The 20,582-nt window shown below is 32.0% G+C and overlaps 1 protein-coding gene across 1 annotated transcript; it reads left to right on the forward strand.

The window, feature by feature from the left end:
* Window positions 1-13,215: 13,215 nt before the first annotated feature.
* On the forward strand, window positions 13,216-19,937 carry Osi19 (DUF1676 domain-containing protein Osi19). The gene is made up of 5 exons (XM_074113098.1): window positions 13,216-13,514; window positions 15,547-15,751; window positions 15,866-16,047; window positions 17,603-17,740; window positions 19,517-19,937. Exons 1-4 carry the CDS (start codon window positions 13,344-13,346, stop codon window positions 17,732-17,734), a joined length of 690 nt encoding a protein of 229 aa, XP_073969199.1. The 5' UTR covers window positions 13,216-13,343; the 3' UTR covers window positions 17,735-17,740; window positions 19,517-19,937.
* Window positions 19,938-20,582: the final 645 nt, after the last annotated feature.

Raw genomic sequence — 20,582 nt, forward strand, 5'->3', positions numbered from 1 at the left:
TTTATATTCCCTATTCGCATCGAGGTAAGCATTTCTTACAATTACAGAATTGCTGCTACGAAAAACCTGTAACAGTTTGAAGGATTTTTTACGGGCACGAATACAAGACCCGTCAAACCACTGGTTCTTCCTATAAAGTCTAACAAATGAAGGAGACGAGCTGGGGACTACGCTTGCTTCTTTGACCGCATCAGTAAATATATCCAACCATTTCTGTATATCCGAAGGGAAGGAATGGATATTATTCAAGATATACTCCAATTTCTTTTTATATTTCTCTGCCCTTTCAGATGACCAGAATAATTGGGGCATTAGAGGCATCACCGTATCCTCAGCAGAGGATTGAAACTTGAGAGTAATACTTAGAGGCAAATGTTCCGAATAGCTCACGGGTAACACATGAAAGTCCTCTACTAATGAGATGAGATCAAGAGACACCGAACATATGTCGTTCACTGAACAACCATGATTACTTATATATGTGAACTCACCGTCGACATCACCAGGGAATCGCCCATTCAAAACTATTAAACTATGATCATCGCAGAATTCCAAGAATGCAGAACCCCTATTATTGAGAATCTGGTCTTTAGAATTCCTGAGAAGTTGACAATCAGGATTATTAATATAAAGGTCATCAGGAAGAGCCTGCAAGTCGGCTATTCGAACATTACAATCTCCAACTATCATATATTTAAAAGAATTATGAGTCGATAGAAAAGTGCTTAATTTAAAAAAATCAGTATCCCAGGAATTGCAGTTAATATAAACCGGATAAATGAAATATTCTAATGAAAACAATTTAACAGAAATTAAATCAATATTCTCAATTTGCACAAACCGCAGCACTTCGTTGGAAACCGAAGATCTAATACCATAAAGCTCGCCACCTATGGGTCTGCCAAATCTTGAACGCCTAGATGCAGGAATGAAACATAGATAATAATCATTTAAAATATTTTTAACATAACTAAAATTACATTCTTCCAAAAAAGTTTCAAAAAAAACAAAAATTTCAAATTCTTTAACAAAATTCACAAAGTATTGATCTTTAATTTTATTCTTCAGACCGCACACATTATACGAAAGCAAACTTAACTTATTCAAACCACATCGCACACTTTTTTCGGAATGCCGGCTGACAACATTACCTCAGGATTTAGGTGACGAAGAAGGCTCCGCAGATGAGGACTGACGAAGAACTGGAAGTGCTCCACCCACAGTAGAATTAATAGCTCCCCCAAAATAATTATTAGGCACAGAATTGTTGTATACATCCGTAACAAACTTGGTTATGTCCGCTCCAATGACGTCACAAAGCTTACAAGTTCCAGGGTCACCGCTGAACTTCAAACCATCTGCCAAAGTCCATCGGAACTCGACTGATCCCACAAACATGCGATCACCTCGAACAAATACCTTAATGTCAGGCTTAAGCTTCAGAATTTCCTTTCTTATTAACAATAGCTTAGATTGCTTCTTCCTAACATTTTCAGGGTAATCATTATGGACCGAAAAGCCAGTGCCCTTGAGCCTTTTGATTGACCTCAGTACCAGCAATTTGTCCGCATACAAAGCAAAAGAAACCAAAAGGGGTCTATTTGCGTTATCTCTCCTGCCCAACGGCGACACCAACAAAAAAGTTGAGTTCAACCTCATATTGAGGACCTGTTGACAGAAATCAGTCACTAACTTAAGAATGTCATCATTCTGATTATATTTAAAACCACGGAAAATTAGATTATTTCGTCGAGATTTCATTTCCAACGCTTCCATCGCCAACTCGATTTTCTCATGACTGGCTTTCATATTAGCAACTTCACTCTTAAGCATACAAATTTCCTCTTTTACAGCTTGATTTTCCTCATGAAGAAGCTTAAACTCCTCCTTTGTTGCGAGAGCGGATAGTTTAGTGTCTAGCAGGTTAGCCATAATGTGCGTAATAGATGTCATTAATTCAGTTTTTAACGCATTAAGATCGCCAACAGACACTGTAGTACTTTCTGAACTCATTATTACTTTTTTAATATTTTTTCCAGTTAATTCTGGTGAGCTTCTAGAACGTTTTTGATTATTATTTGAACGTGGTCCAGGAGAAAAATACTTATCGTTCTTTGGTGGCATTCAACTTAGATATTTAGAAAAAATTCTATAACAATTGATAAAGCAAGCTCAAATACGCTAGCAATAAAATACAATAATAAAGTAGAATAAAATAAAATTGGTTAACGATTTAAATTTATTTATAATCAATGATTTATTTTATTTATGATCAGTCAGCTGGCAACCAAACAAAAGTAAATTACACCAGTGTGTCTGTATGCAAGTGTGCAGCATAAACAATAACTATACAACAGTCTGAATACTCACAGTGAAGCTCCCCTCCACTAAGTACCAAAGTCTATATCACTATCTTCAAAAAAACTTGTTTTATTAAACAATATTCACCACTATTTTATATTTTCCTTGGAAAACGACTCGATAATTTTTTATTTCATTTTGATAGAATTAACAAGCACACGAAGAGAAAAGTTTTGCACCAAAACACAAATAAAAAATCCGCCAACAAACCACCTAAAAACAGAAAAAAGAACAGAGCAGCTTACACACGTCTGTTTAGTATGGCAGCCAAACATCATTATATAAAATCTCTGTGCAGCAAGCATCAAGCGCAAGGATCTCACTAAATTAAAATAATAAATTAATATAGAAAAATCTGTATTAAAATTATTTGGAATTTGAATTTCAGTTTTTCATTATATGTTTTGAAATTTTACTTACTGTGTTTTGTTAACAATTTCAGAGTGATTTCTTCCTAGAACCTATCATTTATGTTTCTTAAGTGAACGAATCAATTTTTTAACGTTAAAAATTATATATGTTACATAGGGGGGCAATTTTATAAAGGATAAGGTGGGGCATGACACAAAAAAGGTTGGGAAACACTGCTCTACACCATCTACACTGCTGATATTCCTACTAATCCTCATACCTTCCTTTTTACTTAAGCCGATGATATGGCAATCCTCTCTCCTTATAACGACCCGGTTCTTGCCTATCGCTCCCTTCAATCCCATATAGACTCTCTATATACAGGGTGTCCCAAGCTATATGGACAACACCATCAGGCATGTAAAGAGAAATCTCGATAGGAAATTTGATGGGCGTGTTATATCCATGCGGGAAGCGATTCAGTGGCCACCTCGTTCACCGGATTTAACACCTATGGTCTCTTTCCTTAGGGGATACCTGAAAAACAAGGTGATTATTCATAACTTTTCTTATTTCTGCTTATCTAAAAGCATTTCTAAATCTAGGTGTATCAGAATCAAGCTGGGATTGCATCTGTAGATGAACTAAAGCAGAGAATAATAGATGCCTGAAACTCGGTTAAATACGAATCTATTTCTTTGGCAGTAAGGGACAATTGGCAGGAAAGAGCATGTCTATGCATCTCTAATGATGGAGGCCATTTCGAGCATGATCTGTAATGTTAATGAGGAGTAAAATTTATAATAAAATAGTACTTTTCTTCTTATTCAATCAAAAAACCGTTATAATATTATCATTTTGACATTTCTTATAAGAATCATGTTTTCATTCATAACTTGTAAAATATCGCTCACAGAAAGGAACCGTTCAAGTAAATTGTTCTTTAAAAAAAATAGTGGAATGTATTTCTTAAATAAAAACACACCTCCCCATTTGAAAAAATGAAGTTGGTGCCTGTATCTCGCTTCTGGAAGCACCGAAAAAAATTACAAATTAAATTTGGATTTCTATCAAAAAACTAAGTGAACACGTATTTTTTAGTTGTTTTTTCCTAGCTATCTTAGTTTCCGAGAAAAAGTCGGTATCCATATAGCTTGGGACACCCTGTATAGAATTAAATTACATTCTCCCTTAGGCGAACTATTCTTCTACCCGTTTACCTAAACCTCAGTTCTCTTCCTACAACAGATTGTGGTCAGTACCTAGGACTCTTCATGGACAAACGCCTAACCTGGAGTCCACAAACTAGACTTAAACGGAAAGAACTAAACAAGACGATTCAAACTTCTCTCTAGACTTCTCGACAAGCGATCTAAACTCTCACTACAGAATAAAAGACTTATCTATACTGTGATACCTGCCTGGACTTACGGAATGGAACTTTGGGGCTCAGTTAAAGCTTCCAATATCTACAAGAATCCAATCCTTCCAGTCCAAAAACACTCCGTAGAATCGCTAATGCTCCTTACTTTATCTCTAAACTCTACCTTGTACCGAGATTTCCTTGTTCCCTATTGTTTCAGAAGCTGTAAGATCCCGTTACATTAAATTCCACACATCAATCACCTCACATCCCAATCCTCTAGTAGCTCAACTTACCACTCTACCAGGAAATCCTCCCAGGCGGCTTGAAGCGCAGGTGGCCACGCGATCTTCTAAATGAAGTAAGTGCCAGTGTACAATAGTGAACTGTATCACTTTGGGAGTTTCACCAATGGGTGAATTCTACCCTCATGCTATTCATGTATTTATTCTATGCATCATGTTGTATCAGCTTCCCTTGTTGCAGAATTGTGCTGCAGTTGTGAAAATAAATTAAGTAAAAACAAAAACTTATAAATCGAGGCAACTCAAAATCTGAAGGCTTCAACAATCTTAATACTTCTTTTACGATTGGTAAAGAAGAATTTGAAAAAATAAAAGAAGGTTAATTTCATTGAAGTTAAGGTTATAAATGGGTGAAACAAATTTTGTTCAAATTAAATATTTTTCTATTATATAAATTTACATATATAAAACTTATCCACTTTCTCAGCCAAATTAAATCCCACTTCGGGGCCTGTTCGATCCATTATTTAAGTCAAGTTCTTGAAGTGGCGGACAGGACCTAACGAGCTGAGAGTTTACAATCGGATCACGAACCCCTCATTCCATTCAAGTGCGCTCCTCCGACTAAGGAAAATCCAGCTTAATAACACTCTACACCTACCCTACCCCAAACACTTAAAGTAAATATTTGGAAACAATATTTAATTTAAAAAAAAGAAAAATATAGAAAACTGGGTTTGTTAAGTGGGCGATTTAAAATAAAATGCATTCTATTATTTACTATCTAAGAATTTACTTCTTTTTTTAATTTTAATTGTCCAACCTTCTGCAACATAACACCTCTACCAGTAGGAAACGTTGCCTACTACTTAAACCGAAGACTTACTTGGGACCGCCACACTAGACTTAAAAGAACAGATCTAAACAGACGCTGTCATCTGCTTAAAAGACTCTTAGACGATAGATCTAAACTGTCTTTAGACAACAAAAGACTGATTTATACTTCTATTTTAAGCCCATCTGGGCGTATGGAATAGAGCTGTGGGGTTCAACCAAACGCTCCAATCTCCAAAGGATTCAATCTAAAATACTTCGAACTATTCTAAACGCTCCATTTTATGTCTCCCAACCTGGACTATACACACTGACCTTAACATTCCTTTTGTCTCACAGAAGTCGCTAAAACAAGTTACAGAAAACTTCATTTTAACCTGCAATATCATATAAAAATCTTCTAGCTCCAAAATCTTTCTTCAAGAGCTCTACCTGATTACCCGGACAAGACGTCTTAGACAAGACAAGACAGTGGCCTCGTGATCTCCTCTCAAGTGAAGAGAGTGGGACTAACAGTCTAATGTCTACCATTTACAGTTATCATTGTTACTTATAGCGCTAAAGCGCTAATTGTAGCACAAATAAAAGGTAAAAAATAAATTGTAAACGTAATTATTAAATTTACCACCAATACAGGGCTGACAGTGCTGAAATCTTAGTATAAGAAAGGTGCTTAAAAAGACTTAAGAAGATCTGTGTTACTTTTGGTGCTGAAAATAAGGGTTAAAACAGGTAACTGATTTAAGTATCTTTGCGCTCTTGACGTGAATTAAGCAAGAAAGATATGGAATGAAAACAGGATATTGTATTCACTTAATAAAAGATTTCCCCAGCAAGAAAGAAGCTGCGCAGAGTACGAAAAATTGTCAGCGAATGTCATGATTAACTTTCACCAAATCCTGAGGAAAGTATCTCAGAAATGGATGCGGACACGTCTTCAGATCAAGTAAAATGAAGGTATTTTATAGATTTTTTTTACTGGAAAAGACACGTCTGATTGAATAAGTAAAACATTGTAATCAGAGTTGGTCTAAGATTGATTCCTCTCCAGCAAATGATTAAATAATTCCATCATATTCATTGATGAATGAATTGCTTTAACAAGAGTTGATTGTCGTTGACCATTAAAGCACATTTTAAATAAAAAAGATAAGTATTTTTATACTTAAATTATGCTTCTGGCCAGAAATAGTAAATAAAACATTTTTAAAAAAATGCTTGACAGATAAAATAAGTAGAAATAATCTGGTAAGTCACTATTTCTTTATAGTGGTCACTCAGAAAAACTTAAAAGGCAATAGTCCTGGTTTAAAGTTGAACAGTTTTGGACTACAGCCAACAGTAAGTACTATGGAGTGTGCACATGGATCTATTAACTATTCGGCCAGTAGTCTTTCAGGGCTACCATAGCTGTACATCCTCTCAAGGGAACCAGCCCATAGTTGTGGCAGTTACTTTCACAGTTCGCATTCCTACCATTGCTGCCACCTTTCTAGTTTAGGAAAATAAATAATTAAAAAAAAAAAAAACCTACTGCTAACTAAATAAGTGCTTCTATTGTCTTTAGTGTACTGATTACTTTTTTTAAAACAGAAATATTTATGATTACTTGTCACGTTTTGATTTGGCACACTTTGACATTTATCGAGTGGTGACATAGAGGTATTTTTTTTCGATTTTAATCGACAGTTTAATATTTTATTTAAATTGCTATTTGAATGAAATGTTCCACAATTAACGGACCCTTTAGGCTTTTTTATTATTTTTTTAAGAGTAAAAATTATTTAAAAAATGATTAAAAGTAAAACAGAAAATAACAATATGAAATACTAACAGTAATGGAATTTTTAACTTATTCACTTAATATTTTAAATTGAATTGTAACAAATTTTCCTAAATATATATATATTTGTTTTTCCGGATATATATTCGTCCCAACAAAAAATAAAAAATAAAAGTGAACAATACAATGTATGTGCATAGTTGATGGAATAATACGTTGACCGAGTTATGGGCAATGTTGGTACAGAATATATTGTATATATGTTTTCTCCCAGGAGAAGTATTTCTGTTTCTTTTATAGTCGGCAAAACAGTTACCGACAATTTCAAGCTCAGTAACTCTGGAAACCAGATCAATATCAATACTAGAAATGTTACATGAAAAAATTATTTCATGAAATTGAAAGTATTGATAAGTAAACAATTTTTTTTTTTTGAAGTTTTAAGTGAAGCTGTTCTAATAAAAATAGATCGTTTATTCTCAATGAATAAACATTCCTCTATATCATGCTTTGTTTTTGTTCTCTTAAAGTCAATCTATTTTCATTGAGAAATAACAATTAAAAACAAAGAGTAAATTGAAAAAAATGAAATAAAAATTAATTTAAATTGAATAATAATTAATTACTCATCATTATTTCTTGAAGTTAGAAAACACAATTTGTTTATTTCGTAATATTTCCATATTCGTATCTGTTTTAATAATATTATTTTCTATTTATTATTATTAGTTCATTTAAATTACTCATCATTGTTTCTTGAAGTTAGAAAACACAATTTGTTTATTTCGTAATATTTCCATATTCGTATCTGTTTTAATAATATTATTTTCTATTTATTATTATTAGTTCATTTAAATTACTCATCTTTGTTTCTTGAAGTTAGAAAACACAATTTGTTTATTTCGTAATATTTCCATATTCGTATCTGTTTTAATAATATTATTTTCTATTTATTATTATTAGTTCATTTAAATTACTCATCTTTGTTTCTTGAAGTTAGAAAACACAATTTGTTTATTTCGTAATATTTCCATATTCGTATCTGTTTTAATAATATTATTTTCTATTTATTATTATTAGTTCATTTAAATTACTCATCTTTGTTTCTTGAAGTTAGAAAACACAATTTGTTTATTTCGTAATATTTCCATATTCGTATCTGTTTTAATAATATTATTTTCTATTTATTATTATTAGTTCATTTAAATTACTCATCTTTGTTTCTTGAAGTTAGAAAACACAATTTGTTTATTTCGTAATATTTCCATATTCGTATCTGTTTTAATAATATTATTTTCTATTTATTATTATTAGTTCATTTAAATTACTCATCTTTGTTTCTTGAAGTTAGAAAACACAATTTGTTTATTTCGTAATATTTCCATATTCGTATCTGTTTTAATAATATTATTTTCTATTTATTATTATTAGTTCATTTAAATTACTCATCTTTGTTTCTTGAAGTTAGAAAACACAATTTGTTTATTTCGTAATATTTCCATATTCGTATCTGTTTTAATAATATTATTTTCTATTTATTATTATTAGTTCATTTAAATTACTCATCTTTGTTTCTTGAAGTTAGAAAACACAATTTGTTTATTTCGTAATATTTCCATATTCGTATCTGTTTTAATAATATTATTTTCTATTTATTATTATTAGTTCATTTAAATTACTCATCTTTGTTTCTTGAAGTTAGAAAACACAATTTGTTTATTTCGTAATATTTCCATATTCGTATCTGTTTTAATAATATTATTTTCTATTTATTATTATTAGTTCATTTAAATTACTCATCTTTGTTTCTTGAAGTTAGAAAACACAATTTGTTTATTTCGTAATATTTCCATATTCGTATCTGTTTTAATAATATTATTTTCTATTTATTATTATTAGTTCATTTAAATTACTCATCTTTGTTTCTTGAAGTTAGAAAACACAATTTGTTTATTTCGTAATATTTCCATATTCGTATCTGTTTTAATAATATTATTTTCTATTTATTATTATTAGTTCATTTAAATTACTCATCTTTGTTTCTTGAAGTTAGAAAACACAATTTGTTTATTTCGTAATATTTCCATATTCGTATCTGTTTTAATAATATTATTTTCTATTTATTATTATTAGTTCATTTAAATTACTCATCTTTGTTTCTTGAAGTTAGAAAACACAATTTGTTTATTTCGTAATATTTCCATATTCGTATCTGTTTTAATAATATTATTTTCTATTTATTATTATTAGTTCATTTAAATTACTCATCTTTGTTTCTTGAAGTTAGAAAACACAATTTGTTTATTTCGTAATATTTCCATATTCGTATCTGTTTTAATAATATTATTTTCTATTATTATTATTGTTGTTATTATCTGTCTTTGATACTGGAATCAGTACTGTTATTTTGTGTATTATGTAATTTACTTGAGTTTGTGTATTTTCTTTAACTTTTTATTGACGTAATTATTAATTTCAAAGATTATTTAAATATTAGCACTGAACACCAGCAATGTGTTGAATTTCACGAAATATAGAATCTTTCTATTCTAAAAAAATATCTGGTTTAACCACTCAAAAGACTAACTCTTTCTGCTATTCTCAAGGTTATTATTTACAAAATGTCTTCAACTGGCCAGGAATGGAGCTAGTACTCCTTTCATTGGCCCGGTACCAGTCCTGGGGATCACCAAGGATGCAGTTCGTGAAGCTCTCAGTGATTGGATCTGGAGAGAACATGAAAAGAACTGGGTGATGCTTCTTGGGTTTAAACACGGCAAGAGTTTTATGCCCTTGCTGTGTATACAAAGAACCAAAGTGACTCTAGGTTTGGGCAGTAATCAGATCACTCTGATTACAGGCCTATTCACAGGGTACGGCAGGTTCAGGAAGCACCTGCACAATATAGGGCTTATCAGCTCTGAACCGTTGTGCAGATTGTGCTAGGTATAGGAGGAAACGGCCTCTCACCTGCTTTGCAATCGAGAGACTGCGTAAGATATCTTTGGAACTTTGAGGCCAAAGGAAATTGTAGCGCAGAAGGAACTGGTAGGGAAAGTCCTCAACTTTTTTACAAGGGGTGGTTTCATCTACTAGATCCAAACGGGACTGGCACAATAAGCCTCTTTTAGCTGCGGTGCCATGGGGCATAGGTCCCGTCCCGCCTTTTAAATCTAAATCTAAATGTCTTCAAATTCCAATCGCATGAGACATATTTACTTCTTTACCACTTTACAAGTTATCTATTCGTCTCTCATCACTAAAAAGTGCCCTTAAAACGAATTTCAGCGAAAAATGGTACCATTAAAGGTTGAAAGATTTATGTGATTGTCTTTACTGGACAAAGTTTAAATAAAATCGTTTTTAAAAATACGGAAATTCTATTTTGTAATGTGGGCCCCTTTACGATCAGACCCAGATTAGAGTGTCATTGTTTTTATTTTGGGCTAATTTTTGACTATCTGAGTGAGATACCAGATACAATAAGATACCAGTTAGATTATACATTACTGGCGCTTTCCTTCATCTTCTAGAACTTTTTCTGTAGTGCTAGGATTCCCTCTAGTTCTAAGGAAACTCTTTAGAACATCTGGAGGTTAAGTTAAGGCTGTAGCTTGGATAGAAAGCTCGAGTAGAAACCAGAGATGTTAGAGGAAAGTATAGGATACCATATCTAGAATCCTCTTAGAGCAGCTTCTTCAAAATATCAAAGGAAGGTTATGGTGTTGTTGTTGTTGTTTCCAAGAAGAACAAATAAAGTATAGGATTGTAAACAAACAAAATATATCGTAACAATATAATAAATACCCTAAAGTCATTTCATTTGCAAACTTTGTTTATAGTGAAAAAGATTTATACAAAGTTGCAGAATAGAAAATAAAAAGAAAAAGTGGTTACAAAGTAAGATAAAAGATAAGTTTGAAACAAGTATATAAAATACATTTAAGACAGTTTCTGTAATCTTTAGAATTAAGGCGATTTACTTTTAATAAAAGCCTATGAACTCCCATAACACTTTTAGTGTATTTCTAAATAAAGTAAATAGCGAAGCAACTTTTAGTACAAATAATAGTTTGATTATTTATTTGTTTTTGTTTTTTTTTCATTTTTATTTCTCCAAGTCTGCAAAACTTTTACTGAACCTTATTTCTGTAAGAAGAAGTTTGAAGTTGTTAGGATGTAGAAAGTGACAATCTTTATTTATTTTAGCGCAAGTGAATATTACAACAATTTGCTCGGTAAATACCCACATATTTTTTTGCCACACATTATCACAACCTAAAAGACCCAAAATTATAAAATTTAAATTGTAGGAGCAGGAGAAGAAGCTCATTAAATAAATGGAATGAAGAAGGATCATGACGTCCAGATTGAGCAAATTGCGTTCAAAAGAAATTGAATTCCAAAATCAAGTAAGGATTTGTTGAAAGTTTGCTGCGCTTTTAGAATACTAGCAGAAAATGAAGTATGTGAAGTCAGCATATCGAACGAGATTGTTGGAACATTTGAAAGCAATTCTTTTGATTAAATACAGCAGTTTTAAACCAAACATTGAAGCTAAACGTCAGTTTCCCAAATCTCACAAACCTTTTTTTTTTTGCTGCTTAGTTTGTGAGATTCAATCTTTTTTTTTTTAAATAACGTCACCTTCTTTGATAACATATTTTAGTAAATAAATACGTTGGTCGTTCTTGTTTTTCTGTGCATTGCATCTCACTCTATCCATGATTCAACACGTAATACTGGACTTGGTTTTTCTCAGAGCTTTCGTTCTGTGGCTTGCAAGTATTCTACATAATGATTATGGTAGCCCATGCCCGTCATTTTGTCAGTTATCCGCGGCCCTCTGTGCAAAAAAAGTTTGGTGGCCCCTAAACTAGACAGTGAAAAAATAAATAATTTAATCATTAAAACGTTCAAATATCGCAGGATGTAGAGGATATCCCAAATAGTGTAAGAAGACGCTAAAAGATAACTTGGTGGACGAAGCAAACATTTGCAGTAAAAGGTACAAAATGATTAATTCAATATTATTTAAATAAAGTAATTTGAAATGTAAAAATAAAAATACTATAGTAAAAAGACAATAGACAAATCTGTGCCTAATAGACTTAACTAACACTTCCTTATAAATGTTAGTTAAGTATAATCAAAATATGTTTATATGAAATTAAATTACTAGCAAAGTGAATAATATAAGTGAAGACAAAGAACAAAACAAAAATTAAGTTTACTTAAGTTATGATAAAGGGTCTGTAAATAAGTAAATAACAATTTAATCAATAAAAGAACATTATTTACTTGAAATAAAGAAAACAAAAGAAAATAAAATCATTCCACTGGGTTAAAACTTTTTAAATATGTAGTAGGTAAATGGAGTAGATTAAATACTAACTATTTATTAATACAATTAAGGCACCACGGTAGCCGAGCGGTTAGAGGCCGCGACTTGCAAAGCTAATATGTATTGTGGTAATGGGTTCGATTCCCGGTCTAGAGGGCTTGGATTTTATTTAATGCTTATAATGTGAGAACTTTTTGTAGTAAAGTATGTTTTCTATTCGCCTACGTCCACGACACCTAATAGGCATTAAACATTAAAACAGGCATTAATTTATAATGAAAAAAAAGTGAATAAAAATTAAAAAAGTGAAATGTTATGGCACAAATCAAATGAAAGTTTGTCAATACGAATATACCTTTGCTGAATACTGTACTACAATATTTTACGTAAATTTTGAAATGATTATTTTATGAACCAAAATGAAAAAATAATAATAATACTAGTGTTACCGCTTTTCATGCGACAATTTGAGAGTTTTAAAACAGTTTTTTGCTAAATAATTTGAAGATTTACCGAATGAAATATGATTTTTAAATAAATAACTTGATAATGATAGAAGTTTATTTGTTTTATTCCACAGAGTGTTCAATTAAAATTCAAATATAACTAACTATATATAGCTTAGAAAACTGTATAGAGGACAAGTTTTAGGGGGTATAAATAAAGTTTAGTAGAATAACAACTACCAAAAACAAAGTTAGTTACAAAGAACTTCAGATTCTCTTTCTCTTTGTCAAGGCGTTACCACTCATAGACAAATACAGTAACTATCTCCATTCTAAAACTACTTTTTTAAAAACAATTTGACATCAAGTCTTGCATACAAAATAAATAATTCCACCCAGCTCTTGACTTCCATTAGTGGGCGAAGTTCTCTAAACTTGACACAACTCGCTGGGGAGTCATCCCCACTCAGTGTATTTAGTACGCTAACTCCTGACAATACATATATACTAGGACCGAGTAGCATATTATTTCAATACCTTCGCATACTCTTCACCCACCATTGACTATTAGTATTAATTCAAAATTTGTGATTTCTAGTTTTTATAATTATTTAAAATGAAGTGCCTAATTATAACATTTACAATAGTAACTATTTATGCAAATGCAGTTTTTGGTGCAACTACTGAAATCAAGAATAAGTGTAAAGATGGAAAAGATCCTATAGGATGTCTAACCTATAAAGCATTGGACATTGTACATCAGGCTATCAACCAAGAAACTGTTGAGGTTATTATAAATAATAATAATTATTATTATTTTTGTTTTTTAAATTTAGGGCACATCAACATCTGAGCGTCATTGGAGTTTGGAGCTTTCTTTTTTTTCAATGCACTTCTGGCTTCTGGATAGTGTTCTCTTGTTACAGACAACACTGTCCTTCACTGAACAGTAAGCTGTAAAATAAACTCCTAAAAAGAGAAAATATAAAGACCAGCAGCTGGGATTCGAACCTAGGATCTTCGCGTTAGAATCCAGTATTTGCTAACCACTAACCTAATCCTACCCCTATCAAGTTATTATTAATATTTTAAATTACTATAGATTTCAAAATTTATACTAAGTTACAAAATTAGGTTTTTGTAATTTTAAAGTGTATTATTGGTGTGATTAAAATTTGTAAAATATTTGTTTAATAAGAATCAATTCTAAATTAATTGAGGATTCAATTAGGTTATGGTTTTTAGTACCCGCTATGTATTAATTAAGCAAAAGATTGATTGCGAATGCTCATAACCCAATTTCGGGGAGAACATCTGTAACATGAGACCTAACATTTATACACTGCTTCTGTTTATCAAAATTAGGATTTAGTTTTAGGACATTGAATTGTTACTTGCTTAAATTAGATTAAGTTGGGATGAATCCCAGTCAACCATTTGGTTTAGGGTTTTGGTTTGAAAGCCACAAGAACCCCAAATTAAGTCCAGCAAGTCGTTGTATGACCAATGTATAATACTCCAATTTTAGTTTTAGGATTGAACAGCAACGTTTCGACAAATTTATTTTACCTTCCTCAGGACGTGGTTATGTGAGTTGGTTTGAATTACACCAAAAAAACGCAGAAAAAGAGAGAACAAATATTTAAGGTGATAACCCCAAATTCGGAAGATCTTTTTAAAAGAAATTAAGTCCCTATTACTGATTAATAGATACAGCTTTTAGGAAATCATAGTATTTATTAGAGTAACTATAAATTAGCTCAGAGTTTAGTGTACTCCCACTGGGTTCGAATCCAGCTGCTGACTGTAAGATTTTGTGTCTTCCTTGCTGCTTCTAACAGCTCAATGTCACAGTGAAACAGAAAAGTAATTTCTGTTTTTTAAACAAAAAAGTATTGACCCATAATTCTTATCATTCAATTTCTAACAATTCTTAGCTAACATTCGACAATAACTTATAATATGCATAAGCATGCAGACTTGTTGCACTTCTTGCAATTATATATAGCAAGTCTTTCTCTTTTAGATGTTTGACACCGCCTTAATGTCGTTAGCTTTATTTAATATTATATCAATTTGTGCGGCCTGTATCTGTTTAGGTTCTTTTGAAGTTCTAAGTGCAAAAATTGGGGCAAAACTAATGTAAATACAATGTATATGTTCAAATAGAATAGTAGTAACTTAATAAAACACGGCTTTATGACTTAACTATTATTTAAAAGTATCGTTATTTAAATTTATTAAAAATAGAATTATTATCAAACTGTAAGCTTGCCAGAGCAAGTATTTTTAGAAGAATGAAGACTGCAACGTGCAGCCATATAATGCGAATGAAAAAATACATAGTCTGGCGAAAAAAGGAAAAACAAGAAGAGTTACGAGGCTTAGGAGTATGTGGAAGAAGTCTTAGAGGAAAAACTAAAATACCTTGTGAGAAAGGATAAGAAAAGCTATCTAAGGATATCTTAGGCTAACGAAGGATTGAGTAAAAAAAGGAAGAGAGTTCAATTTCAGGACAGCAAGTTGTGTAAGACGTCTAAAACGTCTGTGGTAGGTGCCGTATAAAACTATCTGAATTAGCGCTACACACGACGGAAAGTTAACTTAGCAACATCTAGGATTTTAAACAGCAAATAAATGAAAAGTACAAGTGTATTAGCAATGAGTTAAAGTCACTAGATATCGACCACCAAGTATTTTGCAAAATCTTACTGAACTTAATTCTTGGCCATAAAGGTCCAGGTTAAGAATCATTTGATCTAACCTGATTTGCCCTCCTGCATCAAATTTTATATATTTTTTTGTTTTGTTTTCGTAAGGTAATGGATGGTGTAAAATTAGTAAAAACTAAAGAATCTAATCGAAAAAATACTGAAAGAAGTTTAACAGAAAGTGTAGAAGAACTAGTGGATACCCACGATGTAGAATTAGAGATAGCTGGTACTAAGGTTACCGTATCGCCTAAAGAAACTGGAGAGGTTACACTAACTTTAGGAGCTGGAGATAAACTTGAAGAGGGCAGAAGTGAGTTAATATAATTTTAAGTAATTTAATATTAAAAAAAAAGAAAACTTTAGATTCTACAAAATATCATGTAACTATACTTTTTCTATTTTATTATTAAATTTTATATTCTAGGAAGAAAAAGTAAACTGCGAAAGATGCTTGTACCACTGATGGTGTTCGTACTTCTGAAAGCAATGACCTTAATTCCATTGGCTCTTGGTGTGCTTGGACTTAAAGCTTGGAATGCTCTTCAGTTGTCTTTCTTCAGTTTTGTAACATCTTTAGCGTTGGCCATCTTTAATTTAGTTAAAAAGGTATATTTTACCTTTAGTTGTTACGTAGATCTTCTTTAATTTAACCTTAAGTTTTCATGTTTAACTCGTAGGTTTTATTTATTTCTTTTAATATTTTTTGCTTATCGTTGGCTTTCGTCAAACAATGTTTGTCTTTATGACGTACATATTCATCAAATAGGTTTACATATAATTTAATATTAGTAAACCAAGCCTTTTAGTAATATCATTACTGGTCAGTGTTGCTACAGAACTGAGGACATCAATGTTGTGCAAGAATGCAACTTCGTACTGCATGTATTGGTACAGAATGACCTTAAATTCTTTTCCCCTATTTATACCTAGGTCAGATCATCACTGGGTGCTTGTAATCCTTGTCTTCATTATAGTTTGCACAAAGTGGTGAAGACCTTTTGCCAATTCTAAACTGCTTGATTAGGTCTCAACTTACTTCTAGTCCTGACGACGCTGAGGTAGAAATGACCTTTAACCAAGGTCTCCTTGGTAGTTCCTGTATTATTGTTCTTTTTTTAGAAGTTACCTTTATTGCTGGTGTCTTTTGTCTGCCCCTTTCGATAGGCCAGTTCTTTTTTTAATTTTTTAAAGGAGGTAATCTCTGAAATCTACCATTACTCTACGACTAGGAGGTCTACATGGCTAGCATGTATACTCTTTCAGTTGCTTTATACCCTTGCAATGACCCAGAGATACTGTATCAAGACCTCCTTTCCTCATCTAAAAACACTGTCCAAAGGGGATCTGCTTTGTATGCGAACCTTCGGAATGCAGTAAGAACCGGTGAATCTACATCCTAGAAATTTGCATCCTCTATCAGACAGGTCTTTAGCTTGGATCTACTGTTCCATAATTTGGCCTGGGATCCAGCATTAAATAATGCAAAAACCAAGCTTAAGTCTTTCTATCTCGGTAACTGAAACATTTGTACCCTGTTCAGAGGTTCATTGCTTGCATACGCCGATGACCTAGTAGATTCTTTTGGAGCAGAGAAGTCCAACAATCTCCAGTTTTACCTCAATGTTTCAAAGGAGTCTTCGGGAAGACGATAGAGTATGGGAGGATAGTCGTAAGCTTTAACACCGAAAATCTGGAGCAGATAACCGATTTTAAATATATGGCAGCCTTTCTTGAACTAGCTAGGTTATAAAGACGAGGAGATTGAGAACAAAACTGTTTAGGCAGAGAGGTTATTTATCTCAACAAACACAGGGGCCTTCTTTCAAAAATAATGGAAGGTAAATATTGCTTAATTCCTGCAAAAAACTTGGACTCTTTACGGCGCAAAGTAACCATATCCAGGCTGCAGAAATGCGACGAAGTTGAAGGTCAATCTGGAAGGTACAGAGTTCGCAATAGTTTGATACTATTCGGCCTTGATATTAATCTAGAACTTGAAGTCCTTATAGAGAATTAGACTGTGAAGTAGATACTCTGAAAATACCTTAATTCTGTTCTCTAATTTTAGAGAAATAGATATTTTTTTTGTTTTCTAAAATAAAATCACATTATTTCAATGAATGCAATAACCTTGATCTATTATCATTTATCTATCATTTAGATGGCTTCTGATTCGGCAGTACCAGTGGCTCATACATTCGCCGATCCATATCATTACGCAGCAAGAAATTTAGTATTACCTAGCTCGGAAGATGCCCAAGAATTGGCCTTCTCAGCCTATCAACAGCAATGAAATCAGGTGAGCCTGACAATAATTTAATATCCATTCAATGAAATAGATTTTCCAAAATAGTGGTAAAACAACCTGAACTAACCCACCAGAAACCATAGAGTTGACAACAATCACTGCTACCATCTAAATCTACAATTTTAAAATTTATTAATTACGTTTCATATGTAATTAACCAATTGGATTCATCGTAGTTTATATTGTAGAGGAATAACAAAGACATTGTAGAGTTCTGTTCATCTATTTTTGGTGATTGCTTTGTTTATTTATTTATTTCGACCCATGATCGAACACTAATCAACGTTGCTTGTTGATTGCTTATGTAATTTAAGACTGTTCAGTTGGTTTAAAAAACTGTGTTAACTCTTAACCCTCAAACCACAAGATGAATTTTCTTGACACGAACACTAAGGTAGGGTCGGATCCGACCCGATACTATATTTTCTTGCTTACAGTGAAAAACTCAAATATAACTCAAAATAACACATTTATTTCTATATAAAATGTATAAATTTTTTAATAAATTGTTTAATTTTATGGCATTAGTCTATTTAGAATAGACTAATAAGTGAAGAAATGAACTTGAAAAAGGAACTTTGTCTCAATAAAAACAAAACAGTTTACAAAAAGGTTGAATGAAAATTAAAGTAAAATAGTGGTGTGGTAACAAAATTATCGCGTCGTAATGGAAAAAAATCATTTGATTGTTCGCCATTATCAGTGAGAACAAGTAGGACATATTTTCCAATCGTAAGGAGTAATTCTTTTGGAAAACGCTCGTTTTTCAGTCTTTTTCCTACAAGAGGAAGCGTCAAGGCAAACGCAAGATTCTTGAGAAACGTCGAACGTGCATCTCCAGAGTAACTTTCTTCATTTTTGTTCCACTTGTGCAGGACAAAACGTATAACGTTAATACCAAGGTCGGGTCGGATCCGTCCCAGAATCTGACTTACTGAAAGAAATACAAACCTAGAGAGCGGAGAGACCCTTACCGAATCGGCGGAAACAGTGTGGCTTTCTTCCTAAGGACTCACAGAAAGGGTATACCGAGTCTAATCGCCAAGAGTTAATTGTGGGGGGAACAATGGAAATTTGTGGTTCGCATCTTGTGGTTTGAGGGTTAAATTTAACTGAAGACTGTTTTTTAGTTTGTGATTATATATGTGTGTCCAAAATTTTAAAATGTTTAAGTAAATTTTAAATTATGCAATCAAAGCCAAAGTGAACTTAGCGATATGATTAGTGTAAGCCCTGAAGACGAACTAGTCATTTGGTCGAAAATTTTTTATAAAAAATAAAGCTGAAATGGAGAATTTCTCTTCCATCTCAAAATATATTTTATCTTTTTTCATTTTCGGAAAATTGAATAATTTAAAGGAATTTCAATTTTTAATTATTTATTAATCCCTTTGAAAATATTTATCTTATTACATTTTCTCATCTTAACTAGGAAATTTCAATTTTCATTTATTTGAAAAGAGAAACATGTGGGGGTTTTGTTTAAAGTCTCTGATAAACCTTTAACTCTAAAAGCTCTAAGATTTCTTGTTTATTACAGTATTCTGTTATATTAATAAGTTATCTCTCTTCGCCTTGAAAGCCACATTACTTCGAGTAATATTAAATTTTAGAAGACTAAGTTGATGCCACGAATCGATAGATAAAGATCCTTTTCCTCTTAATACTAATAAATCCTAAACCATTAATATTATACGAATAATTAAAATATTTAATATTGTAAGTAATATTTCAATTATTTTATTAAAAACTAATTTTATGTTTTAGATGGCGAAGATTTGGCGATTGTTAAGAGATTCATTAGCGACCTTGTAAAATATATTTATTGTATTGTAAATAAATTACCTTAAATTATACGAATAAAAATCTATCTTTATTTATAACCTCCATTTTCATTTAAGGAAACATTAATTTTAGTTGGCAACAATCACTGCTACCACCATAATCTACAGTTTCAAACTTTATTAATTACTTTTCATATGTAATTAACGAATTGGATTCATCATAGTTTATTTTGTAGAGGAATAACAAAGACATTGTAGAGTTCTGTTTATCTATTTTTGGTGATTGCTTTATGATTGCTAATTTCAGTCTTTGTTTATTCATTTATTTCGACCCTTGGGTCGTACACTAATCAACGTTGCTTGTTGATTCTTTATGTAATTTAATACTGTACAGTTGATTAAAAAAACTGTGTTAACTCTTAAATTTAATAGTTTTAATAAATAGCTTTTATGTTTAATTTATTTTTTATTATTATTTTTTTAATCTTTTATTGTAATTTACCGTTGCAACAAGCAAATATGGTAAAAGCAAAAAGAAATAGAAGAAAATCAAGAGTGGAGAAGGCACCCAGTGGTGTCACTCCAGTAACGTGCTTTGCTCTCACGATAAGAGAAGATCACGAGGCCATCTTCTCTTCAATCTCCTTAGAGGATTTCTCGGGTAATGTGGAGGAAGATAGGTGTTCTATGAGAGGGTTAGGATGAGCTGCTGTAGAGGAATGAAATTTGAAGTAACTAGTGTTAGCAAGATCTGTAATGAAAGGGATTTTGAGATCATTATGGATGGTGAGGTTAGATACATAGAACGGAGCGTTAAGAAGTTTTCGCTGGAGGCGTAGTGAGTTGGAACGCTTAGTCGATCCCCATACTTCGATGCCGTATGACCATGTTTAATTTAAATAAAATAAAATAAAATTGGCGTTACAACGCTTTAATCCAAAATTTTAGTCATTAGCTCAATTTAAGCATAGAGGACAACTAGTCTCAGAAATTAAAAGCCTTATTTGGTAACTGAAAAACTATAACCCAAACATTTGAGCGACTTAATG

The sequence above is a fragment of the Rhodnius prolixus genome, unplaced genomic scaffold (assembly GCF_049639745.1).
Source record: "Rhodnius prolixus isolate KJV_2025 unplaced genomic scaffold, Rpr scaffold_7, whole genome shotgun sequence".
Taxonomy (NCBI): domain Eukaryota; kingdom Metazoa; phylum Arthropoda; class Insecta; order Hemiptera; family Reduviidae; genus Rhodnius; species Rhodnius prolixus.

Excerpts from the sequence above, each read along its gene's own strand:
- Osi19 (XM_074113098.1), top strand. The coding sequence starts at position 13,344 with ATGAAGTGCCTAATTATAACATTTACAATAGTAACTATTTATGCAAAT. Across the intron at positions 13,515-15,546 it reads TCAACCAAGAAACTGTTGAG|GTAATGGATGGTGTAAAATT; the intron begins GTTATTATAAAT and ends TGTTTTCGTAAG. Across the intron at positions 15,752-15,865 it reads TAAACTTGAAGAGGGCAGAA|GAAGAAAAAGTAAACTGCGA; the intron begins GTGAGTTAATAT and ends TTTATATTCTAG.